The sequence below is a fragment of the Lygodium microphyllum genome, chromosome 10 (assembly GCF_053477565.2).
Source record: "Lygodium microphyllum isolate KBCC chromosome 10, Lygodium_microphyllum_v1.1.10, whole genome shotgun sequence".
Classification (NCBI taxonomy): Eukaryota; Viridiplantae; Streptophyta; class Polypodiopsida; order Schizaeales; family Lygodiaceae; genus Lygodium; species Lygodium microphyllum.
Window position 1 is genome coordinate 8,948,847 of NC_141144.1, and position 27,361 is coordinate 8,976,207.

At 40.9% G+C, this 27,361-nt stretch overlaps 1 protein-coding gene across 3 annotated transcripts; it reads right to left on the reverse strand.

Annotated features, from left to right (window-relative positions):
* LOC148029690 (Ribosomal protein L34) lies at positions 1-26,137 on the reverse strand. Of its 3 annotated transcripts, none has more exons than XM_087685977.1 (4): positions 25,532-26,135; positions 23,784-23,817; positions 23,614-23,691; positions 1-337 (listed from the first exon to the last, which is right to left on the reverse strand). In XM_087685977.1, exons 1-4 carry the CDS (start codon positions 25,824-25,826, stop codon positions 250-252), a joined length of 495 nt encoding a protein of 164 aa, XP_087542103.1. In that variant the 5' UTR covers positions 25,827-26,135; the 3' UTR covers positions 1-249. The 3 variants fall into 3 exon arrangements, with proteins under 3 accessions (XP_087542103.1, XP_087542104.1, XP_087542105.1); XM_087685978.1 differs by having other exon boundaries at positions 1-454; positions 25,532-26,130; XM_087685979.1 differs by lacking the exon at positions 1-337 and adding an exon at positions 465-1,070 and having other exon boundaries at positions 25,532-26,137.
* Between the last annotated feature and the right edge of the window lie 1,224 nt (positions 26,138-27,361).

Consider the following 27,361-nt stretch of genomic DNA (forward strand, 5'->3'; position numbering starts at 1 on the left):
TGTAGCAAAATGTAATACTCCTGCATGTGTGAATAACAATTTCAGAAACAGTGCACACCGCTCTTTACAATTAATTCTACTTTGTGAACCATGAACAAAGAAGATGTACAAAATGGTCTGCTCCTTCTTAGCATGAGCAATTGAAAGCAAAAAAGGGAAAAACAAACTCCGGCCCACTTTAGCTTTCTAGTTGATGGATAGGGAGACAAAGTTTGGCTTTCTTCTGGTCAAACAGCCTGATTGAAATGATTAAATCCATGAACCATCCAAACAGTTCCCAGAGTCACGGTTTTCTTCCATACGTGCAAAGCAAAACTTTTGCCTTTCAGACAACCTCCTGAAAAGAAAAACAAAAAGATTTGTTCCAAAAGATCAATTCCTTTAGGCAGAAAGACGCCTCCTGCCCTTAGCCAGTCGGCGTTTTAGTACTCTTCGCCCTCCTACTGTTCTTTTCCTGTTTAAAAAGCCCAGAAATCAGTTGGACTACGGAGTTTCACAATGCAACTGCTCTCTCTGATAAAACGTTTGGAGAAATATTAGGCTCCAAAAACCGCTTTGAACTGCAAACATTCTCAGAACACTATAGGGTATATTAACAGCATATCTGATTTTGTTTTTTTGGGTCTTCTTTATTGAGGAGAGGGACTGTTGGGCAGGCAAAAATACCATAAGAGACCATAGTGACAAAGCGCCAACATGCCATTTCAAGAGTTTAGCTACTCCAGATACGGCCTTACAATTTAGAATAAAAATAGAACCTGCACTCCAGATGTAGCAAGCTTATAATGGAAAAGGAAAACACAGAGAGTTCCCACCTTCACTTTTAGAAGGAGAAGATTGTATATATGTTAACCAATGATCAACTGTTCATACAACATTTATTCCACTTGTATAATATTGCAAACAGAAAGAAGAAACAACACATGCCTATGTTCTTGAAAGTGCATCTGCCACATTGCCAACATATATGATATCTCAAGATCATAACTTGTGAACTAGCCAAGTAGATCTTTCGTTTTGCAAACAGCTTTCTCTAACAGAGGAAATCCTTCAGCACACCATAATTTACCCTGAATTTAAATCAAACCTTCAATCTTAGCCTAAATTTTAAATCTGAAGATCTAGAGTAAACACAGATCTCAACTTCCATTAGCGCAAATGAAGACTAGGGAATAAACCACTAAATTTGAGAATTGTTGTCTAGCTCACCACTTTCTTGTTACTTCTTGATAAAGGTTACGAACTACATATTTCGTACTTCGAATTACAACTAATCAATCACATAGAACTGGAAGAAAACCATCAGTACAGTCAAGACACAACAATGAAGCACAACAGCGGGAAGGATCCAAGCATGAGACAACCATACCTTTCAAATTTCTAATTAAACACCAAGCAACACTTTGCAAAGACTCTCGACAATTCAAATCCAGAGAAAAAAAAATAGCATCTCATGAAGACAACCCAAGCTTTGCCTTTCAATAGAACAATTTCCTCAGGGTAATAGCCGAATCAGGTTTGTAATTTGCCGGATGAAAAAGAAGCAATTTCTCTTTTCTAAATGTATAGCTTAAATGATTGTTAGATTCAAAAAGTAAAAGGGTATCCAAAATACTTGTTACATCCTTGGACAGCCAAATGGATGCTAGTAGCATTTGTCACAATGGCCATTAAAGTGACCTAGTGCACTAGGGCCACTTTAGCGTTAGGGCAACTAAGTACTCTTTATAGAACTCAAGGCCCCTATTATGCACATCATTGTGTGGTCACAACTCTTGGACTCTTGGCCTGTAGGCCAACCTGTCGCACATGGGCTATTATGGGCTGGTGGTATGGGACGCCAGCTCTTGGGATGTGATTGTGATCCAAATCGCTCCTAGTTCCCAAGCTTGAGGGTGAGCTTCTTTGGCTCTATGGCTAGGGGGGGAGTCCATTCCCTTTAAGTCTGCCGTGGGATCTGCTTGTGTCTTGTCTCGTGTACAAGTTTGATTTGAGGGAGACATTTCATTGGCACCAAAGTCTCAACCCGCTATTTGGCACGAGATACGATGGGCGTGCACAAAATCACTATTTGTTTATAGGGTCATGACAATCCGTACCTAGCAAGAACACTTTTATCTCATGTGAAGTGGTACAAGATGCTACTAGCAAGAGGGACGTACATCAAGGGTACATGTTGCTTGAGGAGATGATCTAGGTGGGTGACCCTGAAACTTGTTACAACTATCCTCATCCACATGGTCCAGGCATAGGCAATGGCTAGAATAACTATCCTTTACTGGCCAAACTACTACTAAATCAGTTTCGTTTCTTTGATTATGTCAAAAGAAGGGTCATCTTTTTAGGACTTGCTTTATCATATTGAGAGTTCTTGCCACCTCCCAACAATTGAGCTAAAAACACATTAGCTTCATTAAAACAACCCCAAAACATGATTAATTAATGAATTAAACATTTTAGAAAAAAGAAATGTGTTCATAGAGTGTTTGTGTCCCATAAGCACAAATCCTAATTGAAAGGACCCAAACTTTCTATAAATAGGCACGCTGCCCTCCACTTAGATAATCTGTTTTTGCAGCTTGCAAGTGCTAGAGCTTTGTTGTCCACACCTCGTACGTAAAGGATATCTCAGCCGAAGCTGTCCACCATTGTCTTTTACCATCAAGCACCTACTTCTCAGCCATCCATCACAGATTTGGATTGTTTCAAGCTATCTCCACCCTGCTGGTCATAAAGGAAGCTGTTGTCTACACCCTGGAGTTTGCAATTACTGCAGCACACTGCCTAAAACTGTGTCTTGCCCAAATATGTTGTTGCCTGCAGCTGGTGACCACTTTACAGCTTGCATTTTGATCAAACTACTCCTGCTTAGCCTGTAGATGTCGCCTTGGTGCTGCATTTGGTACAAACTGCTGCCACCCAGCCTAACAATGACTGCCAAGAGCTGTGTTTTGCTGTTTCCAGCCATCACAAGCTGCCACATCATCACCTTTGCTGTGTTTGCAGTTTCCTATCTGTCTTGTACCTGTCTGACATTGATCCAACATCCTATTGATGTGTTTACTACTGCCAAACACATTCGGAGGCTGCCTTGCTGCATTTCCGTCAAAGTACAACACACTCTCCAACTCATACTCTCTGCCCCAATCCTTGAGACACAAGAATTCGGGAGTCAATATTCTTCACTACATAGTGTGTTTGCTACATTGAGCATTGTACTCGATTCAGTATTCATTCATTATTATTCACTATGTACATTGTCTCTACATTATCCCTAACCCTTACTATGTTCCTTTATTAGTCTATGCGTTTGTCGTATGATTGTTTTTGTATTTTCTATCGTAGGGCATTTCTTTACACCAACTTCCCTCCCAAGAAGAGAAGATCAAAGTCTCCTTTGAAGTAGACAGTGGGAAGACCTTTTGTGGACTTCATTAGCAGGTTTGTCAGCTCATGTGAGTTTGTGCACACCTATCAAGGCTGGCACATTGCCTTTTATTTAGGCATTCTTTTAGTGATTTTTGTGTCACATTTTATGGCTAGCCGACCAACTGCCATTTTAGGCCTATTTTATGCCTATTTATTTTGTAGCTCCTCCTCCCATTTAGCCATCATCATTCTTCAAGTGGTCTTCCTACTAGACAAAGGAGCCAATGTCTGTGCCCACGCAAACAGTAACTCACTATTGTACTGCATCATTCTCGTGTTTGGTATATGGATTCCATTTCCCGAGCACATCTCTGAGTTCCCTTCTTTGCAATGTTCTGTTTTCTTTCTCTTTTGTCTTGCGTTCAGCAGTTTATTTCAGCACTTGCCTATGCTTCCATTGCTGCACCACTTCTGAGATTGCAGGATCTAGGTTCCTACTACGATTTTTTTGTTGATTATAGGTCTTTCTTCCCTTTGTCGATCAAACAACCAACTGCTGGTAGTTTTCAGCCTATGTATACTCAGCTGCAGCCTACATTTTCATACCAACAACCTGTGTTTTCAGCCTGTGCCTGGATTTCAGCCTGCAATCGTCAATTTGATGAATTAAATGCTCAACCAGCCTGCATTTTTTGTTTTCTGCCCCTAACCATGGCTAGGCAATTGCTTGTACAGACTGTTTTCATTGCCTTTGGCAGTTTTTGACTAGTTTTTTTCTTCATTTTGCAGCAGTTGCCCTTCATTTCTGATCAAATTTTTTGTTACACTGCATGTGCACTCTCATTTTGTGACATCTTTGCTATTGGTTTGGTTGTATTCCCTCTCCATGTAACCTCTATCCATGGAGCTATTCCTCAGTCTCAGCATCCTTTTCCTCTTTCCGAAGATTTTGATGAGGACAACCATGAGGAAGCTATGCTTACATGGGATTCGGATGATACACATGAGCATTCTGCACTGCTTTGGTGATGGTCAAAGCTTCAAATGTTGTACATCCACCCTGCGTGCAGTAATCCTTTATGGACAGCTTTAGCAGACGAAGTTTGAGTCAAAATACCATTCAATCCTTTTTGCTCCATCTTACACATGTATAAGACCAACTTCAACACATGCAACTACCCTTCCTGAGGCACATCTCGTGGGAACAGTACTCTACAAGCTCCCCCTGGAGTTTAATGAAGTGACAAATGCTTTGAGAGCACAAATATCATCTATACTTGTGAGCTTTACACATATCTCCTCAATGCTACTTGAGCATGAGGCATCTTTGCGTTTACAAGGTAATATGAAGGTTCTAGTAAGACCTTTACAGCTTCAAAGAGGGGTGCCAGGAAGAAGCCCAAGGCGCAATGTTATTACTGCGGTAAGAAGGGACACTTGCAGACAGACTACAAGGTGTTAGCAGCCTCATAGAAAAAGAAGAAGAGGAAGAATAAACAAGATGTGAACTCCTCTAATGAGTCATCCTCTTCCTTAAACTCTGACTCCGCTCCTCCAACCCAAGAGAAGAAGTCACGGCTACGTGAATTTTGAGATGCTTTAATCTTGTTGGTTACCTTAATAATCTCGAACATTAGACACCTTGTTGGCCCCAAAACTGGCACCCCTTTTAGTATTTCTTTACGTCAATTGCTAATGGAACGAGTACAAGCTAAGATTCACAATCTCCTTTGCTAATCCAAGAGCCCCTTTGCTGTAGCAAAAATCAGCAATCAACTCGGGCCAATTACCCCTTGATTTTTCACCCAAGACTTACACAAATGGAACCACCAAAACTAGCCAAATGATACCCGAAATTACAATGAATGGACTGGCATCTGAATTCCCTAACAATTGCACAAATTTCAGGTGTTGAATTCACTGTACAATGCCTTCACCAATTAGCATGGGTCTCAAGGTGGCTGTCAAACCCTAACTTCCGCATAAATTTATGGTTTACAACAAAGATCTTTCTACTGTCTCGAGGTGGTTGTCAAACCTTAACTTCTGCAGAAATTTATGGTTTACAACAAAGATCTTTCTACTATCCACTAAATTTGGCTGAAATCTACTAAAAATGACTGACAAATGTTGAGATATCCTAAGAATGGGTTGGATAAGGTGAGAGAAAGCCAAGATGAGAGAGAAATCTAATTTTCTTCACAAGAAAACCCTAAATTCTGCCTGCTGCCGGTTGAAAAGACTGGGTATTAATTAAAGGAACTACTGCTTTATATGAGTCATAGACCGGTTTCATAGTTCCGTTGCCGGGATCATGAAACCAATCTATGACTCACATAAAGCAGTAGTTCCTTAAATTAATACCTGGTCTTTACACACACATACACAAACAAAGACCTCACTCCCTCGCTCAACACCAGATTGGTCCCAAAGACCAGCACCCCTCTCGGTATTTCTTTATCAATTAAAAGATGGAAAGTTACAAAAATGAAATGTTCCAAAATATATAACCTGTGAACAGTTGGTTTTCATCTTTTCTGAGTAAATCCCAGCTGCATAAGGATAGTACAGCATGACCAAAACAACACCCCTTTTAGGAAAGCTTTTTCTTTGCCCATAACTCAATAATTCATGTGCAGAATTGCAGACTACAGAACTCTATTTATTGTTCTTACTATCCAACATATCCAAAACAACATCCCTTTTAGGAAAGCATTTTCCGTGACCATAACTCAATGATTCACGTGCAGAATTGCAATCTGCAAAACTCTGTATTTACTGTTTTTACTAACCAGCATATCCAGAACAACATCTCTTTTACCCTGGCATCATTCCAGTAGCAAAACAATCCCATAAACAGCATTAAATCAGAGCTGAAAAACCCTGTCCCTTCAATGGAATCAACCCATCATGCAGAGCATTTCCTCTGAGAATAGAGAGAGAGTGAACCAAAGGGAGCAAACTCTACCTCCGTACATGAGTCAGAGACGAAGAAGGACTCTCCATAGCTGATCTACTTACAGCAATCTGCCCTCAACTCCTCAAAACTTCACTCTCAGATCTGCCTCCTATGCCTATTACGTTTTTTTTCAAATGGCATGCATGTAACAATTTGTGCCACATGGCATGCATGTAACAATTTTCTTGTTTAAACCTTCTAGTCTAAAATTCTCCATGATCGGTGCAAAATTTGATATCGGCACAAACCAAAGAATTAATCCTAGTGCAAAAACAAAGATCATGACCCGAATAGATTCTGGGGTCCAAAAATAGTAACTCCCTAAATTTTAGGGATGGTGACCCCTGCATTCCTCAAGTTGTTCTGAGCAACTTTTATCATTGCAACCACATAAAAAAGAGTAATGTGGCTCAATTACGATGACTTTTATTCCATGAGCATTCTTACATGTGCATCTTCTATCTTGGCTAGACTCATTGTCCTGCACCATCTCCAATGGCTAAGCACACAGTCCCAAACCACTGGCATTCTATTCTCTAGTGCCCATTCAATATGGAACTGCCGGTCCTAAGGCTCAGAAAAACCATTAGTCCAATTTGTCCCAACGGTTGCCTCTTCTGGCCATGCAAAGATCCAAGCTTAATCCAAGAAAACTCTGGGGATAAAAAGCAACAGCAACTAAAGAAAAGAAAAATAAAATATTTATATAAGTAAATAAGGAGAGCAATTGCAAAAAGTAACACCACTTGGTGACACCTCATGGCAAACATACTGTCAGTACAATACCTTGGATGCATGCTGACTACATCCGAGATCCACTATATGCAAGAGCTCTTCGTAACTAGAGAAATGAAAGTGCTACCTTCCCCTTGGACATCAAGCAATACTCCGAGCCATTGCTCTGCTAAACCTGACGAAGTCCGAACTAAAGTCAGCTCTAACTGAAACACATCTAGGTAAAAGCTGCAACAATTGAGAATGATCTGTCAAGTCATCCTCTTCCATCCATTTGGCATCCATTGGTGAATAATTCTGAAATTTCACCAAGTATTTTCTAGAAACTTTACCTTTGACATTTCTTTTCTTATGTGTCAAAATCTACTCAAGTATCAAAATCTCATCTAGTTCCTCAACCTTAAGCTGAATTTCAACAAACATATCCTTTGGTACATCACCATGAAAAGGCCTCAATAAGCTAATATAAAAGGCATTGTGTCTCCACAAATATATAGGTAATTTCAGTCGATATGCCACATCGTTCATCTTCTCCCACACCTAGAAGGACCCATAGTATCTCATACTCAACTTCAGATAGAATCTTTCTCTCTTTTCATCTTTTTCAACCTTGCCTTTTAAAAATATAGCAATATATAATCACCCTCTGCAAATGGCAAAGCACATCTATGGCGATTAACTACCTTCTTTTGCTTTTCTTATAATCTTTGAAGTACATACTCTATCTTTACATAGGCTACATCTAAGTTTTGAACATAATGATCAGTCTCAAAAATCTTATCCTTAGTCTGCAAAATAGGTGGTACCTTCTTGCCACCCTCAATCACCTCAAATGGAGCTTTGCCAATGAAACTATGCACTGTATTGTTATATGCAAACTCAACTAATGGCAAATAGTGCTCCCACTGTGTCTTATGGTCGAAAACATAACATCTCAAAAGATCCAACACTGTGAAATTGGCTTCCTCAAATTAACCATCTATCTACGGTGGAAGGATGATGAGAATTTTAGCATGGTACCCATATTCTCAAACAACCCCTTTCAAAATAATTGATCATCTGAGGGTCTCAATCATTGACAACTAACTTTGGCATACCATGATACTTAAAGATGTGTTGCAAAAACAACTGTGTCATATGATCAACCTTTATTTTTTTCCTCACCATAATGAAATGGCCTAATTTGCTAAACCTACAAATGATAGTCCATATCCCATCATTCCCTGTAGGTATCCTAAGAAACTCAAAATAAAATCCACTGCAATGCTCTACCAAGGCTTATCTGAAATAGCCAATGAGTACAATAAACCTGGCATCTTTTGCCTATCATGCTTTACCTTCAGACATACGATGCATGTCCTAACAAACTATTCTACCTCATGTCTCAAAGCTGGCCAATTACAAAATTGCTCCACTAGCTTAACCATGGCATCAATACCTCTTTGTCCTACATATAGAGGAGCATGACTTTCAATGATAAGTCTAGGCCTTAACTGCTTTGTGATACGCAGTTGTCCATGTATCATCAAAATCCATCTCTTAGCACAAAGTGCTCATGCCTCTAGCCATTGCAAAGCTGATCATAAACACTAGGAAAGTCTAAATTACCAACATATTGCTCTTTCATGGCATCCAACTCAATGTGATAAGCCATGCTAATGGCTGAAATCTGTGGCTTACATGACAATATATCAAACATAACACTCTTTTTACTATCAATATGTACAATCTGAAAATGAAACAAAGAGAAAAAATTTGCCCATCTCATATGCTTCTCTGGCAACTTTGTTTGCGTCAAAAAGTACCTCAAAGTCTAATGGTCTGTCTGCACTGTAAAATCAGCCCTCAACAAATAGTGTTTCCACATAGATAGTATATGAATACAGTCCAAAGCTCTTTCTCGTAAACCTGCAAATTCTTTTCTGCACCGTGGAGAATTCGGCTCCCATAAGCCACAACTCGGCCATCCTATATAAGAACAGTCCTAATGCCATTACCATATGCATTACAGTGAACTACGAATGACTTCCTTAGATCAAGCAATACAAGCACAAGATCTAAAGTCATCTTTTTCTTCAACATTTCAAATGCTGAAATTTCCACTACTATCTATCTAAATGGCACATTCTTCTTTTGCAAAGCATGCAATGCAAATGCAATTCAGCAAATCCGCATACATACTTCTTGTAGTAAGGACATAAACCCAATAAGCTACGGATCTCATGCACATTTCTCAAAGATGGCCATGATCGAATTGCCTCAACCTTTGCAGGGTCCATGTGAATACCATCAGCCGATACAATATGCCCCAACAAGTGGATTTCATGCAAAAAGAATTCACTTTTCTTGTCATTGATAACCAATCTATGCTCATGTAGATCATTAAACACAATGTCCAAGTGTCTTCTATACTCTGCCTTATTCTTTGAATAGACAATCATGTCATCAAAAAATGTATCCACAAATCCTCTATGTGGCCTAAAAATGCGTCCATCATACGATTGAAAGTAACAAGAGAATTCGTAAGCCCAAAAGGCATAACAAGGAACTCATATAGCCCAAAAGATGTTCTAAAGCTATCTTAGACACATCCTCCGGTCTAATGCGTATCTGATGATACCCACTTTTCAAATCTATACGGCTAAATATAATTGCACCTTGCAATCTATCCATAACATCATTGATCCAAGGAATCGAAAAGTGATTCTTTACCATAATCTTGTTCAGAGCACCATAATCAATACACCATAAACCATTTTTTTTCTACATCGAAAGCATTGGAGAACAAAAAGGAGATGAGTTGGGCTAATTCAGCCCTTTTTGTAATAGCTCATTCACCTGACTTATAATCTCCTCATATTGAGCTGCACTGACTCTATATGATGGCTTATTAGTTAGGCTACTTTCAAGGATAAAATCTATGACATGATCTTCTGGCCTTTCAGGCAGCAACTATCCTAGAAGTGACTGAGAGAAGCAATCAACATACATTTTCAAAAATGGCATGCGATCCTTCTCTAACTTCGACATGTTCCCAACATTCTCACTATCATCTTTATCCTTAGTAAAAACCAAGTACGCTAAAAGATGATTTTCCATTACTTTAGAAATGGCAACCACAAATACAACTGGGACAGTTTCACCTTTCAACTTTACATCAAGTGTAAGCGACTTTCCCTTATGTTGAATAGTGATCTTTTTTACACGAGAATCAATCACTACATACATATGGTGACACCATGGCATACCAAGCAATACATCACAACTCTCAAAGTAGAGCAATGAAGAACTCTTCGTTATCCACATATCCCTATATATGTAACCGAAGTTTTCCAATAAGTGGTATAATGGGCTCTACATGGCCTTTACATGCCATTCCAACTTTTCCCATAGGTCCCATCTTATCCTCTTTGATGCCTAGATGGATTGCCATGTCTATAGAGATGAAGTTGACTCGTGCACCATTATCAAAGAAAATCAATGCATGCTGACCCCTGATTTTGCCCCATGCTCTTTACAACTCAATAGTATCATCCTTGCACTGATCACTTACAACATTGGGCGCCAATCCCATTGAAGTTTTGGGCTTCTTTCCTTTAGAATCTCCATGATTTTTTGATTTTTCAGCTTGATACGTATTGGGATAGTCCCTTGCAATGTGACCCTTCTATTCACAAATAAAACATTTGTTTGCAGCCATCAATTCCCTACATTGTGTCAATATTTTTCAACCCTTTCTTTGTTGTTTTGGCCTCTTTTCAAGCTCATTTTCAAAACTGCCCCTTTTGTCAACCTTAAACAACTTTTTATTCGGCTTCTCCCCTTTCTAGGAAGCCCAAATCCTTCCCACACAACAAAGCATCAGCTATAGCAACAATCTCTATGAGCTGAGACATGTTAGACACGGTGGATTTAATGCAAAAATCCCTAATTCCTTTGGGCAACCCACAAACATATTTTTTCACTTGCTCATGAAGGGGTACAGGGCGATAAGAAGTAATAGGCAACAATGCATCCCAAAACTTCTTATTATATTGCTCCAAATTCTTACATTCCTTAGCATCCAACTTATTCCATGCTGTCATTACATCCACCTCAAAGGTACATGTCAACCAATTCAATGAAAATATTTGCTTGAATTGTATCCATGTTGATGGTACTCTACCCTGCATAAGAAGAGTAAGGCACCACTACAATGCATTCCTTTTCAAGAAAGTGGCTGCCTTTTGAATCTTCGAGGACTCTATAAAGTTCCCCCCTAAATAGGCTACATCAAACTCTTGAATGAAAGTCAAAGCTTTCAGCCTATCTTGTGCACCACTGAAGGACTCAAACTTCACTGCTTTTCCACCCTCACCATAGTCTTTTACTGCCCCTTTGAATTTCAAGTTTGAAGGAATCAATTAGACACGAAGATCGAGGCAAATAGTCATTACGCACAGTGAGAGAGACAAAGAGTGTGAGTGAGGAGAGTAGAGAGTGAACACGTTATTCGGTACAATGACGAGTGTACCACTTTAGGTTTTAGATAGATATATGTATGAAAGTACAATGTACTAAGGGTGTGTTCACACCCGTACACATATAAAAGGCACGATGGCCCTTTATTCCCAACAACCTCCCACCTAAAGGCAATGTGCCTTAAGAGAAAAGAATCAGCTAAGTCTAGGTATATACAAAGCTGAAATAAATATATCTATCCAACTCCCATCATCTGTCAACAATGAGCAAACCGCTCTGCTAGAAGACCCTTCGTGAGAAGTCTACAGGATTATCATTTGTATGCATTTTGACAAGCTCAATGCTCTTGCTGTCAAGTACATCTCTAATAAAGTGATATTTCACCTGTATGTGCTTTGTCTTTACATGAAAGACAGGATTCCATGCTAGCATGATAGCACTCTCACTATCACAATGGAGAACAAATAACTCTGTGATGCCAAGCTCTCCCACCAGACGTGAAAGCCATAAAGCCTCCTTGCATGCCTCAATGGCAGCTACATACTCTGCCTCTGTAGCAGACAATACAACACACTTTTGTAGCCTGGAAATCCAAGAGACTGCTCCTTCTGTGAAAGTAAACACATACCCAGAAGTGGACTTCCTGCAGTCTGCATGACCAGCATAGTCTGCATCCGTAAAGCCAACAACAGATGCCTTCTGCTTTCCAAAGCAGATGCACAACTCCTTTGTGCCTTTGAGGTATCTCATAATACCTTTCACTGCATCCCAATGCTTCTTGCCAAGGGTTGCCATGTATCTGCTAACCACTCCCACTGCAAAGGCAATGTCAGGACATGTAGCAACCATAACATACATCAAACTGCCAGCAACTAGCATATGTTATCTTGGCCATTTCAGCCTTCTCATCATCAGATGTAGGGTTGTCCTCTGCACTGAATTTCACATATGGAGGTAATGGAACCCCAATTGTTTTCCCCCCCTCCATATTGAAACGCTGCAAAACTTTGGAGATACACTCCTGCTAAGATAGATAGAGTAAGCCTTTAGATCTATCTCTGAGTATTCGCATGCCAAGAATATGATTTCCATCACCAAGATCCTTCATGTCAAAGCTGCCATGAAGACTTTGCTTCAATGAATCCAAGGCATGAGTATCCCTGCCAGCAATCAGCATGTCATCAACGTACAAAACCAAGATAATCAGGCTGCCATCTGCTACCTTCTTGGTGTACAAGCAGTGATCCACTTGACTTCTATGAAAGCCTTGGGACTGCATGAATGTATCAAACTTATGATACCATTCTCTTGGTGCTTGTTTCAGCCCATACAAACTCTTTTTGAGTTTACATACCGTTTGTTCTTTCCTTTGTTCAACAAACCCTTCAGGCTGCTGTATATATATGTCTTCATGCAGATCACCATGTAAAAACGTAGTCTTTACATCCATCTGTATGAGCTCCATATCCTCAACTGCAACCAAGCCCAAAATGGTTCTGAATGTAGTCATCTTGACTACAGGAGAGAAAATCTCATCAAAGTCAATTCCATGCTCTTGCTTGTACCCCTTTGCAACCAATCTTGCTTTGTACTTTGGTGAGGAACCAGAAGTGACCTTCATTTTGTAAACCCATTTGCATGGAAGGGTTTTTTGCCCTTTAGGCAACTGCACAAAGTCCCAAGTGCCATTTTTTTCAAGAGATTCCATCTCTGACAGCATGGCTCTATACCATTTCTTGCTATCCTATCTGTCCATTGCTTCCTTGAAGCAAGACGGTTCACCACAGTCTGTCAACATGACATACTCGGCCACATTAATTGTACCAGGAACAAATTTGTCAGGTTTTCTAATAGCCCTAGACGATCTCCTAACCCAATGGTCATTGTTTGCTGGCTGTTCATGCAAATTTCCATTTTCAGCATGCTGTCCTGGCATTTCAGCCTACAAATCAGCATTAACAGCTTGCTGTCCTAGCTGTTCCTACACATGTAATGGCTCATTTTCATGGGCAATAGCTAGCTGATCATTTTCAGCATCATTTCCTGCATTAACAGGTTCATTTACAACAGGTATTTGCTGCTGTACAACGGGCATATTTTGCTGTCCAAAAGGTATTTCTTCCCAGAATACAACCCTACGGACCTCCTCGATCTTTTCGGGCTGTTTATGCATGCGATCTTCCTGGAAGATAACATCATTGCTGCGTACTATTTTCCTTTTCTTGGGATCCCACAATTTATACCCCATTTCACCCTCATCACCATATCTTAGAAAAATGCATTTACAAGACTTTGGCTCAAGTTTGCTGCGTTTTTCTTTACGAATGTGCACAAAAGCCTCGCAGCCAAACACTTTTAGATGAGCATATGAAGGTGACTTGCCCGACCACGCTTCTTGGGGAACTCCCTCCCCCCCCAAAGACCTGTTTGGTGACCGATTAATCAAGTGAACGGCTATCATAACAGCCTTTGCTCAAAAACGATGGGGTAATGCAACATGAGACAGCATCGTACGGACCTTATCCTCTATGGTCCGATTCATACACTCTGCAACTCCATTTTGGGGTGGATTATGAGAGGCAGTGAGCTCCCTCTTTATCTCTTTGCTATCACAAAATGCCTAAAAGGCTTTGGACACATATTCCCCACCATTGTCAGAGCGAAGACACTTAAGTGTCTTATCTGTCTGATTTTCAGCCAATGCCAAGAATTTTTAAACTTGTCAAGCACTTCATCCTTGCTACGAATAGGGTAAACCCATACTTTCCGTGTAGCATCATCAACAAAGGTGACAAAATATTTATTTCCCCCTAAAGATAATCCTAGCATTTGACATACATCCGAATGTACTAACTCTAGAGGAGAAGATTTCAAAGAAAGAGAATTTTTGTGAGAAGTCTGTGCATGTTTGCCATAAATACAATAATCACAGTGCTCAAAATCAGCATAACGAAGACAAGGCAAGTAACCCAAACGAGAAAGCACTTTCATTCATATTTGACTCATGTGTTCCAACCGACCATGCCACAAAGAAACACTTGGCTGCTCGGTCACGACAACAACATGGTCATGCATACTAGATACATGAAGTGGATACAACATATCACTCTTGCAATCTCTGGCAATAACCCTAGATCCCTTACAGATCTTCCATTTTCCATCACCAAAGGTGGTATGAAAACCATCATCATCTAGCTGCCCTGTGCTGATTAAGCTCTTCTTGAGCTAAGGTACACGCCGTACATGTTGAAGTGTAAAGACAGAGCCATGCTGAAACTGTAACTACACACTGCCAATACCTGCAATCTCACATGCATAGTTGTCCCCAAGATGGACAACACCATGTCGACCCCCTGCATATGCGGAAAACCACTCACGATGAGGGGTGACATGAAAGGAAGCACCTGAATCAAGAATCCAGGTATGCATGTCATCATCTGTATCTGCAAGTAGAGCATGTGCACCAAAATGTGAAGAGACAAAGAGTACATCACTTCCATTGTCACTGTCATGAGTGACTACATTCACCTCTTCAATTTTGCCACTACTCTTCTTAAGCTGACTGTCCTTCTCTTCTTTGCAATCAGCTGTCTTCTTGCCTTTTCCTTTCTCTTTCTTCCATTTGTAGCAATCACGTTTAAAGTGACCCTTCTTGCCACAATGATGGCATTCAACATCTTTGCCACGTGATTTACTGTGTCCCTTGCCATCATATTTGCCCTTTTGCTGTGATCTGCCCCTAGTATGCAAAGCACTAGAAGACTTACTGGATGCATTGTTCTGCCGATTTATCTCTTCCATAAGTAGAGCACTCTCTACATCAACATACAAAAGAATCACATTAGAATTGCTCATAGCAGTCTTGAATGTATCCCAATTCTCTGGTAGAGTGCAAAGTAAGAAAGTAGCCTTAAATTCCTCATCAATCATGAACTTCAAGGCAACCAGCTGGCTGAAAATGGAGTTAAACTCACTCAAGTGAGTAGACATTGCTGTACCTTCTTTCATACACAAATCCATAAGCTTTTTCACCCAATACACTTTACTTGCAACGCTCTTCTGTGCATACAGTTCTTCCATTCTAGTCCATATAGCATATGCAGAATCCAAACCTTCAATGTTGAAGAGCAAGGCATCAGAAATCGATAGCTCTATGCTTGAGCGTGCAAGCTCATTTAACTCATCCCAATCGTCCTGATCCATGTCCACAGGCTTTGCCCCTTTAGTTTTGATCGGCTTTGCCTGCTTCTTTTGTAACAAGATATTGTAGCACTGTTTTTGCCACACTGCAAAATTATGTGCGCCTTCAAGCTTCTTTATATGCATCAAATTACTGCTGTCATTGCTGCCAGCCATGGTTTTCAGCTCAAAAGTGACCAAAAAACCAATAAATGCAGGCCCAAATTGTCACCCAAGTGACCAAGGTACAAACAAGTACCAATCAGCAATAAATGACCACACAGAAGTACAGATTTCAGATCTGTAATTCAGTTTTCAGAAGCACCAAACCAAGTGCTACAACATTATCCAATGTGTGTACCCACGGGCATAAAATTTGACACGAACGGTCAAAAGCCCCAAAATTTTGTGCTCAAAAGCGTCAAACACACATCTGCATTTCCTCTGTCATGCATAGGACTATCCAATTTTGCCAAAATAAAGCAATTTCAGCAAAACCCCCAAATTTCACCAAGTGTTGATGTCCAAATTGCACGGAATTCAACCTGCATGTACATAAAATGACCAAATGCTGCACAAATTTTTCCCAAATCGCAAAAGCCCCAAATTGCATGGGGTCCAATGTGCCTCAATGTCGAGAAATTGAGTTAATTTCAGCCCAATTTGCACATGTACATTAAAAGCCCCAAATGTCGGGGACAAAATGTCACAAATTCCTGCAATTTCTGAGACAGATTTGCTTGTCCTGCATCGAATTTCCCAAATCTGGGAGACGCCCCAAATCTCTGGCTCAATTTTGCACAACTCTGCGCACTGTGCTTGTGCGCGCGAATGCCTGGAGGAGAGGAGTTTTAAAAAACGAGAATTTAAATAAAAAATTTTGGATGACGGGTCCGTTGACCTGTCAGGCCTGTCCTCGCCCCGCTGGTCCCATCACGCGTCGCACGCGAGCTCGCCTGTTGCAAGACAATCGCCCACTCGCGAGCTCGCCTGTTGCAGGTCAATCGCAGCCTTGTCATGCAACGGCTGCTGCCCACTACCCTGTTTGACCGTGGTACATGTTCCCTATCGCCTGCCAGTCACCACGAGCCTTGGCACACAGCTAGAGCCTAGCCCTCACACACTCTGTCCGCTTTCTGCAGCTCACGACTGTGATTCTCTTGCTCACCTTTTAACTGTCTCTTGCCAGCTCTGGTCTTCTACCTCAGCCTGACGATCGTCTGCAGCACCTTACGCTCTGATACCAGTTTGAAGGAATCGATTAGGCACGGAGATTGAGGCACACAGTCATTACGCCCAGTGAGAGAGATAGAGAGAGTGCAAGTGAGGAGAGTAGAGAGTGAATACGTTTTTCGGTAAAATGACGAGTGTACCACTTTAGGTTTTAGATAGATATATGTATGAAAGTACAATATGCTAAGGGTGTGTTCACACCCGTGCACATATAAAAGGCACGACAGCCCTTTATTCCCAACAAAGTTGTCATACACTAGCTACTGCAAAAAGGATGCGTTTGCTGAATTTACATCAAAAGCAATGCCAAACAGAGCATTTGCATGACCAGCATTCATTCCTTGAGCCCCATAAGCATTCGCAAATGCAGATGCATTACCAAACATGCTACTTTGTGCCCCAGGCATCAAGCCAATGCTGCTATACATAGGGTTTTATACAGTTCTAGCCATACCCGAATACATTGGGCCTTGCACACCATACATTGGCTGCTGCATACCATAGGGATTTGAGTCATACATTCCCGTATGCAGTCCTTATCCAAGCATAGCATGAAAAATCATGCTTCCACCAAAGTATCCTAGCTACCCCATCATAGCATGCATGTCTGGCTGTCCCACATCCATTGGATTGGCACTTCCATAATGGCCTTGCACTTGGCTTCCTTGCCCCATAGATACCCAATGTTTTGTTTCATTTGCATCTTTGGGAGCTTCAAATGAAGCCTTTGGTATTACTTTCGGTACACCTTGCTATCCCAAAGGTGTAGAAGAGGTCTTTTCCTTCTTGCCCTTGCTCTCTTTCTTTTGAGCATTCAAAAATCACGCAAACTAAGGATCCTTTGCCAATTCAGCAAAGAGATTTGCCACTGTCATCGTCCGATTCTTAAACTGGCCATCGAATTCCTCTTCACTTTGCTAATCATGAGCCTCCTTATACCCTGAAGACCGTGCATCTTGCTTCTTGTCCAAGGTCAAACATTGCATTTCCTTCCTTCCCATGTGAATATTCATATCGAGAGGCATCATCACTGCTTGATTGCATCTCACTGTATGAAGTCATATTGCTGTAATTTCTCAACTGAGAGCAAAAATCGGCACTAGCACAAAGTTTTGGCTTGCAATCAGGTGCCTTGTGCCCACCAAATCAAGGGATTGAGTGGTATCTCGACAATGGAACCATGAAACCAATCTTCCTTCTTGGAAAGGGTGGTAATTCCCTAATCAAGCACTTAGTTACAGAAATTAGTTGAACATAACTTAAATTACACAAATTACCTTAATAATCTCGAACATTAGACACCTTGTTGACCCCAAAACTGATGCCCCTTTCAGTATTTCTTTACCTTGATTGCTAATGGAACAAGTACAAGCTAAGATTCACAATCTCCTTTGCTGATCCAAAAGCCCCTTTGCTGTAGCAACAATCAGCAATCAACTCGGGCCAATTGCCCATTGATTTTTCACCCACGACTCGTACAAATGGAACCACCAAAATTGGCCAAATGATGCCCGAAATTACAATGAATGGGCTGGCATCTGAATTCCCTAACAATTACACAAATTTCAGGTACTGAATTCACTGTACAATGCCTTCAACAATTGGCACGAGTCTCGAGGTGGCTGTCAAACCCTTACTTCTGCAGAAATTTATGGTTTACAACAAAGATCTCTCTAGTGTCCACCAAATTTGGCTGAGATCTAGTGAAAATGGCTGGCAAATGTTGAGATTTCCTAATAATGGGTTGGAGAAGGTGAGAGAAAGCCAAGATGAGAGAGAAATCTGATTTTCTTCACAAGAAAACCCTAAATTCTGCCTGTTGCCTGTTACAACCTGCATTAATGCAATCACCTACTGCCAGACACCTCCAAAATGCTGTCATCTAATCAGCAATGCTGTTGTCAGTCCCCAAAAGGTGACTCCCTGCTGTCCCTTACTTGTTGCGGCCCCCAAATGGCTGTCTTCTGCAGCAAATTGTTATTCTTTGATCAAAAAATGAATCGACCGTTCTCTTTCTCCCTCTCCCAAGCTGTAAACTAATTGAATGGCTGAGACCCAGCCCCCATAAACGTTTTCTCTGTTTGCATGGGCATTTTTGCCAAGTGGCAATCTTTTGAACCCATGTTTTAGCATTATCCAACCATTTAATTAAATTTAAAAATTAAATAATCCTGAAAATTAATTCCAACCCTTCTGACCTTGCCCAAAATTAAATGTGCCCATCCATGATTAAATTGGCTAGGCAATTTGCAACCTGGAGTGGTCCCCAACCTTTGTTGACCCTTAGACTGGCATTAATTAATTAATTAATGCTAGTCCCTAGTGTCACCGCCGATACTTATTGGCCAAATAATTGTCCTAGGGTCGAAACCGACACCAATTGACCCCCAAAGCCCAACTGGCATAACTTATCACAACTTTTGTCTTTGATACCCACTGCATCCTCAAGGTCCTTGGCCTATTACCATGAAATAACAGCATAATTACCAGGAACAGGGAACCGGAACGGGAACGGGACTCCCCGGAACGGGAGAAACGCCCAAAGTTAGGGAACGGAAACGGAGAGAACGGCATTATATTTTCATATATATATATATATCTATATATATATATATATATATATATATATATATATATATATATATATATGTATATACATATATATATAAATGTATATATAATATATATATACATATATATATACATATATATGTATATATATATATATATAATATGTATATACATATATATATACATTTATATATATATATAATATATATATACATATATATATACATATATATGTATATATATATATATATAATATGTATATACATATATATATACATTTATATATATATGTATATATATATATATATATATATATGCATGCATGCATGCATGTATGTATGTATGTATGTATGTATGGAGAGAGAGAGAGGTAGGAGTCGCGGGAGGTGGACCTGGTAGTCGGGCGCCAGGCAATCAAACCAAGCAGTCGAGAGAGGCGCGAGAGACGGGAGGCAAGTTAGGCAAGCGAGAGGCGCGAGTCAGGCCAACTAGTGCGAGGCGGGAAAGGACGCGATCAACGTTTTTTTTTTTTAAATTAATACCCCACTGCTGGAACGGCCGTTCCAAACAGGGAACAACCTAGAACGGGCGGGAACTGGACAAGGAGCAGGGTGGAACGTTCCGCCAGCATTTACTGGGCTTAGACCTCCCAGAACGCGTTAAAATAACTTAATCAAATGTTATTAGCAAGATTAAAGCCTCTCAAAGTTTCATGTCCTCTAACAATTACCGCCCTTTCCAAGAAGACTAGTTTCAGAAGTCCAAGGCATAAGAGGTGTCCACTTCTTCAGACCAAGGAAAGGGCAACACAATGCTTTTATTTAGGAATTATTTTAGAGATTTTCGTGTGGCATTTTATGCCAATCATTGACCAACTGTCATTTTAGGCCTATTTTATGTTTATTTATTATGAAGCTACTCCTCCCATTCAATCATCATCATTCTTCAAGTGGTCTTCTTGTTGGAGAGAGGAGCCAATGCCAATACCATGGCAACAAATGACTCACTTTTGTATACATCATCCTCATGTTTAGTATATGGATTCCATTTTTCGAGCCTATCTTTGAGTTCTCTTCTTTTGCAATATTCTTATGTTTTCCTTCTCTTTTCTCTTGTGTTCAACAACTTATTTCAACACTCGTCTTTGCTACACCACTTTTGACAAACTTGGTCATGTAGCCAAGTGTAATGCAAGTGCTGACATTAGAACTCATCAAAGGTTGGTAATTATGGTAAAGAGATCACTTCGATATAAAGTAAAAGTATTTTGAAGGCATCTTGTTTAGACAAAAAGTGACCTGAACATCATTTAACTTTCATGAGCCAATGGTAGCAAACTCGGTGATGAGTAAATGCCTATATTCTATTACACTTATCCTATTCTTCGATCATTCAAGTGTGAGCTCTCCCTAAGCACATAGACGCTTTGACATTCTTGCTCAAGTCAGATTTTTCTCCAATGTGAACACCCCTTAGGTTGTGGTAATATAGGACCTTGGGGCTATACTTTCATTCTAACAAACTCCCATTAGAGGATGTGACATTCTAGCAATCAATCTCTCTCTCTCTCTCTCTCTCTCTCTCTCTCTCTCTCTCTCTCTCTCTCTCTCCCCCCTTTACTACTCACTATGAGTGTATATATACGTACAAAGCTAAATTCAATCCAATAATGATATCAAAGCCACATCCACCACTACCATCAAGCTCTTGAGTTGCCACCATCATCGTTGAGCTCCGAGCTCGACTTCCTCGACTTTCTCTCGTTCATCATCTTAGTTTGCCAGTTTAGCTACCATAGCCATCTAGCTGCCACCACTCAGCAACTTCAACTACCATCTCCACCAACTAAGCCAAGCTTGCCTCCATATATTGAGCCTACCACTAATACCAACACTATCGCCAACAACCACACTCACATCATGTGCACCCCCACCCATGTCATATGCAACTCCACCCGCATCACCACCAACTATGCTATTTCCTACACTTGGTTTACCAACTTCGCCCAATTCTTTTGCTACCCAGGCAATGCTCAATCCACTTATAGCTCTCGCCAATTGCACGTTGTATCTCCCGACTCCTATGCTCTGCTCCACTACCTCTAAACACCTCCACCAACCTCACCATTTGTTGCTCCACCTCTACTGCTATTTTGAGCATTGCCCCTAATCAATTGTCGCTACCAACAACAATGCTTGCTCTATCTTGTAAAAGCTTCAGGTCCTTGACTCATCTATCAAAAGCTACACTATAAAGGCTATTTGTCCACTTTGCCTTGTGATTGCTCTGAATCCTCACCTCATCCACCAAAAGCTTCATTATAAAGGCTAGTTGTCCACTTTGCCTAGCCATCCAGCTGCTTCAACTTTGTGTTGTTGCCCCTTATCTACAATTGTGTCAATCTCTCAAGTAAACCAGCATCATAAAATCTAGGGCTTTTGTAGTCTGAATGCAATTTCACAACAAGCTTCCATAAAACATTGGGACTTCCAAAAATCTTGATAAAATTCATCAAAATTTAGCCTCACTTCAACAACCCATGCAACATTGGGTAAGCTTTAGTCCATTAGACAATTCAGGTGTGTGATTTTGTGTTGTTTTAGTGGGTTGCGCATTTCTTTTCCAATGTGGATCAATGGCACCAACTTATTTTGCCCAGTTTTTTGGCCAGCTTTTCATGTTTGTTGTCCTGTTTATTGGCCTAGGCTCTCTCCTTCCTCCTTATTCATCACTCTGCATGCCTTCATAACAAGTCCTATGGGAGAGAGGGAGCCGGTTCCAATGCCCACTCAACCTTTGATTCGCTCTTGTATTCAATTATCTCATGACTTGGTATATGTATTCCATATCCCGAACATTCATGTAGATTCTTTCTTTGCAATGTTCTTCTTTTTCTTTGTAGTCTTTCTTCTCTTACATTGTCTAGTCTATTACAGCAATTTCGCACACTTACATCATTGCACCCACATTTCACGCGGTATCAAGCATCTGTGTTCCGGACCTTGGTGCAGGAATTTGTTGTTGCTAGTCTGCCTTCACACTTTTCTATTGCTGTTCAGCCTCTTCCTAACTGCTGCAGCCTAGGCAACCTGGTTCTAGATAAAACAGCCTATTTTCCAGCCCCTGCTGCCTGGGTTTTGACGTCAGCTGCCTGCGTTTTTATTTTCTGCATTATTTTATTACTGTCTACCTGTATTTAACACCATTACAGTCTCCGTCTTCACTGAGAGCATCTGTCTTTGGTACATTTTATGGCTTTTCAAGCAAATGCCAGGCTTCTAGCAATGATTTTTGGCTGTAATCTTTCTTTCTGATCCTCTATTGACTATGTTTGATCAGATTTTCCCTGTTTCAGCAGTCAGTTTTGTGATCAGGTGTGCCGTCAATGACGAAGTACAAGGGAAGAGGTGTGAAGGAATGGTGGTGAAAGAATTCCCGATGGAGACAACTCACAATGCGCTCAAGGGTGCTCTGCACAATGAGATGCATAGATGAATGCTATATGATGAAATGCACATGTAGCAAGTTAATGCAAAGGGTAGGGACAACAAGGAAGAGAGGCTGATGTCAATGACAATATCGAAACTTGTAAATACCAAGGAAAATATAGACACTCCCTCTCGAACATGGATGTCGATGACAAATGAGGATCTGATGTTCTTCTTTGTGTGGTGCCAAGAATCAATATGAAAAGATGGAATCTGATGATGAAGGTAGACAAAACACTCCTTAGCTGGAAGAGTCAAAGGAGAATAAACCATTTAGGTATGCAGAACATGCTCATACTCGATCTCGAGAGCATAACAAAAATTCATGAGTACACGTGCTCTAATTATGGCTGAACATTCGAAGAACATCTTAGAGGCTATAGAAGCATAACACATGGGGCCAGCAATCGGAAGATAGTATGTGATTATATACATCAATTTATCAATTCACAATAAATTTCAGCTTTGCTTCATCCTAGGGTGCACTTCAAAGTGGAGTAATAACTAGTAAACCTTGTGTACGCATTTGTGATCATGATGAAAAACCAGCATAGCTGCATGTGTGGCCACAATTAATGCATCGTTATGAAAATATGCTAGGTAAACTGAAACATGTACCTTGCCAAAAATCCATGTCTGCGTTTTCGAACAATATTGCTGGGCTGATAGGTACGTTTAGTATTCATGAGCATGGGACTGTTAGAAGACACATCAACAATTGAATTCCAATTCAACTTACAGATGTTAAAGTTGTCTAGTGTATGTGCACCCAAAAAGCGCATATATACCTGCTCATTTCTTCATATTGTCCTGGTAAGAGAACTGCCAATGACAGAAGCCCAAGCACATAATCAGCCAAGAACACATGTAGGTAGTAGCTAAACTGAATAAAATGCTTCAGCAACTCTCAAAACCAGAATATTCATCTGAAAGAGCACAATACAAATATCCATCAGAAATACCAAACAAGATTGCCAATCCGAAAGAGCACAACAAGAATGAATACTGGATGTGATTCTCACTACCATCAGTCAAATACATGCCGTGACCTTCAAATGAATGCCAATTGGCATTATCTGTCTAATATAGAAAAAGTTTTGGACAGGCCATGAAGCTTCCAGCTACACTGCAAATATCTAAAACCTCTGCCCTAAAATCTTCTGAACCACCATTCACATAAAACTACATATAGTCCTGTTCTGGTAATGGACCTCCCAAACAAAACCCAATACCCACCACAAATCTTGCAAAGGAAATAGCATACACCTCTCTTCCTATTTGTCGCTGCTAATACACAAGCAAACTTTTCCTGCTATAATTGACAGGCCTTTGCTGAACAGACTTGCAGTGCCAACGAGGTGGAATTCTGGATCACGGTGTTCCCCTACAGTATCATGTCAAACCATGGGTTTCCATCAAATCTGTGCCATTTTCTGACCTAACAAAAGGGTCCCCCAACCACTTACCAACTTTGCTACACATTTCACTGTTTTGCCTGCAACCAGGCACAGAAATGATTTCCAATGACCAGTGTTACTGCAAAGGTGCTTTGTGCTCTCTCTATCATGCCATTCATATGCGCAGCCTACAGATTCCCCAGAGAAGTTGGATAGAATATGATGGGTGCATGCTTAAGATAGAAAGCTGACATTTGTCGGCCATCCTCCATGATAGCAAAGTTCCAATGTCCTTGGGCAGGTTCATCATAATCATCAATGTCAACTTCGACTATTATCAGCATTAACAGCAAAGGCAGACTAATAGACATTCAGCTTGCAGATGCAACTTCGACTGACGACAAAGGCCCACAACAAGCCAATTTGAGACACCAATGAGGAGGAGGAGTCACACTTTTCTATGGACTTGGTATTCAAGCACCTTCTTCCACCTAAAGTCAGACATGCTGTCGCATTTTTGACAGCCAAACTGGCTTTTTACTCAGTCCTTGTATTGGACTTCCTTCAGTTTGGATGTTATTTTGAAGTCCAGTAGAGGGTCCTTGTTTTATTACTATTGCCGGAATTCATTTTCTGAGGTTTTCATTACTAAAGAATCTTCTCTTCTTAGAAAGGAAACAAAAAAAATTCAAGACAACAGCTCATGAACCTAAAGTTCCATCATCATCAGCATTAACCTCAAAAGCAGACTAATAGAAATTCGACTTGCAGCCATGACTGTGACCACTGTTTGACTGCCTGCTGATGCACTGTAATCATCATCAGCATTAACCTCAAAAGCAGAGTAATAGACATTCGACTTGCAGCTATAACTATGACCAATGTTGGATTGCCTCCTAGCACACCGTAGGGTCCTGTGGAGGAAGCACCACATCATGCCGATGCCAAACCCCAAATGGCTTCCTGATAGAGGCCAGAATCGGAGGCTGAGGGCCGGCCTCTCCAACACATAGTACAGCTTACACAAGGTTGATAGGGTCTCCTCCTCCTCCTCCTCCTCCTCCTCCTCCTCCTCCAAGACATAATACTGCAAGTTTGCTTAAACAACGTTGAACAACATGTATAATGGACCCACGGACCTTCGTCTGCTTGGGTCGACGGAGGAAAGAAGCTGCAATTCAAGGGCGCCTGACAACTCTCGGTAGAGAGCAACGTCTGGCCGAACGAAAAGAGTGAAGCATCTTGATGCAGGGGGAACTGTGACAGGCTTGCGCAGACATCACCATAGCTCGGGGGAGGGTTCGATCCTGCGCCATTCCGGAGCGGGAATTCCACCTCGGGGGTTTTGGAGAGAAGGTGAGGAAGAAGGAAGCTCTTGGTAAGGGACTGTCCAATCTGAAGTCCTCGAAGTAGAGACCTTGCTGCTGCAGACATGGTCGGAGCACACTCTGTCAACCCTCTTCAGAACGACTCCAGGAGCTTTATAGATTGAAATTGAGCCCCGTTTGGTGACAGGACCTTGTCCTGTAAATTTCTTTATGAGAAGAAGCTAAAGAAGTGAGGTAATAACAAGCACTGGATTTACCAAACAGATGAGGCTGTAGCCAACTAGCGTTCCTTGCGTGCTTCGTATAGCAAGGGAAGTGAAGCAGTCATGCTATCGCACGCAAGGAACGTTATCCCACGGGTGCAAGGGAAGTGTCGCACAGTAGGTAATACTATCACAAAAACATCACATGCTTTACTCTCCTCTACTCACAACCCCTCTATCTCTCACCCCTTGTACACCTCCCCCCTCTATCTCCACACTCAATCACTCTCTCCCTCCCTCTCTTGCCCTCTCTCTCCTACACACAAGTATAAAAGACCAGATATGCATTTGCATGAAGGAGTACATAGACTCATATATCCATGCAATAACCATGTACCAAACTTGTAAACTTGTATCCATACTTGCTCTGCACAACAATTAGAAGTAGCTCTAGATGATCCTTCGATGCTACAATGAGAAATAACATTGCTATGGTGAAACGAACCACAAATGAAAGATGTATGAACCACACCACAAAGTTTAAGTTTGTCTAAGCATTACATGCAAACTCTCAGTATTAATAACCCACATAGGTGAAGCAATGCCTAAAACCAAAGTTTGTTTTAGAGACTGCGCCAATAACCTTGCACCACAAATTCAAGTATCAACAAACCACAAAGTGTCACTCCTTGATTGTGCCTATGCATCTACATTCAAATGTTACAAAAATTTTGAAACTTTCCATAGAGTCTAACCGAAACGAAGTTTTCTTTTCTTTGAGAAATAACTGAGAAATTTTTCACTCTCCGATATAGCATGGCTAGGCGAAGCGAGTCCCATTGCCACTCTTCGTCTTGTTGATGGTATAGGGGACATGATAGTCTTTCCTCTCTTTCTTGCACCTAAAATTTTAGAAGCCCACAATGCAAATGTAAGCACATCTAACAACCAACAAAGGCTACTTGACATTAAAACAACAATACCTGGCCTAACATCCGCAAACCACTCGATAGTCTTTGTCATAGCTTAATGCAGTGTCAAAAAACAATCAAGGTCTTTAGATTCATACATTGCCCACCCTCTTGGTACTCTATCACTGTGAGATCGTCAAAACCTCTTCTCCTATTCAGCTTCACCCATATGCACTTGAAAACAGTAAGTATATCCACAATGTATTCCTCCCTCCCCCTGTTCTATGCCTCTCCTTTGTTTGCGACCCCTCTCCCACACAATTTTTACATCTCTCCCTATCTTTTCACACACACACACACACACACTCTCTCTCTCTCTCTCTCTCTCTCTCTCTCTCTCTCTCTCTCTCTCTCTCTCTCTCTCTCTCTCTCTCTCTCTCTCTCTCTCATGTACACATGCATAAAAGGATAGATATGACTTTGCATCCAAGTGCAATGCCTTTTATGCACCAAACTTATAAACTTTA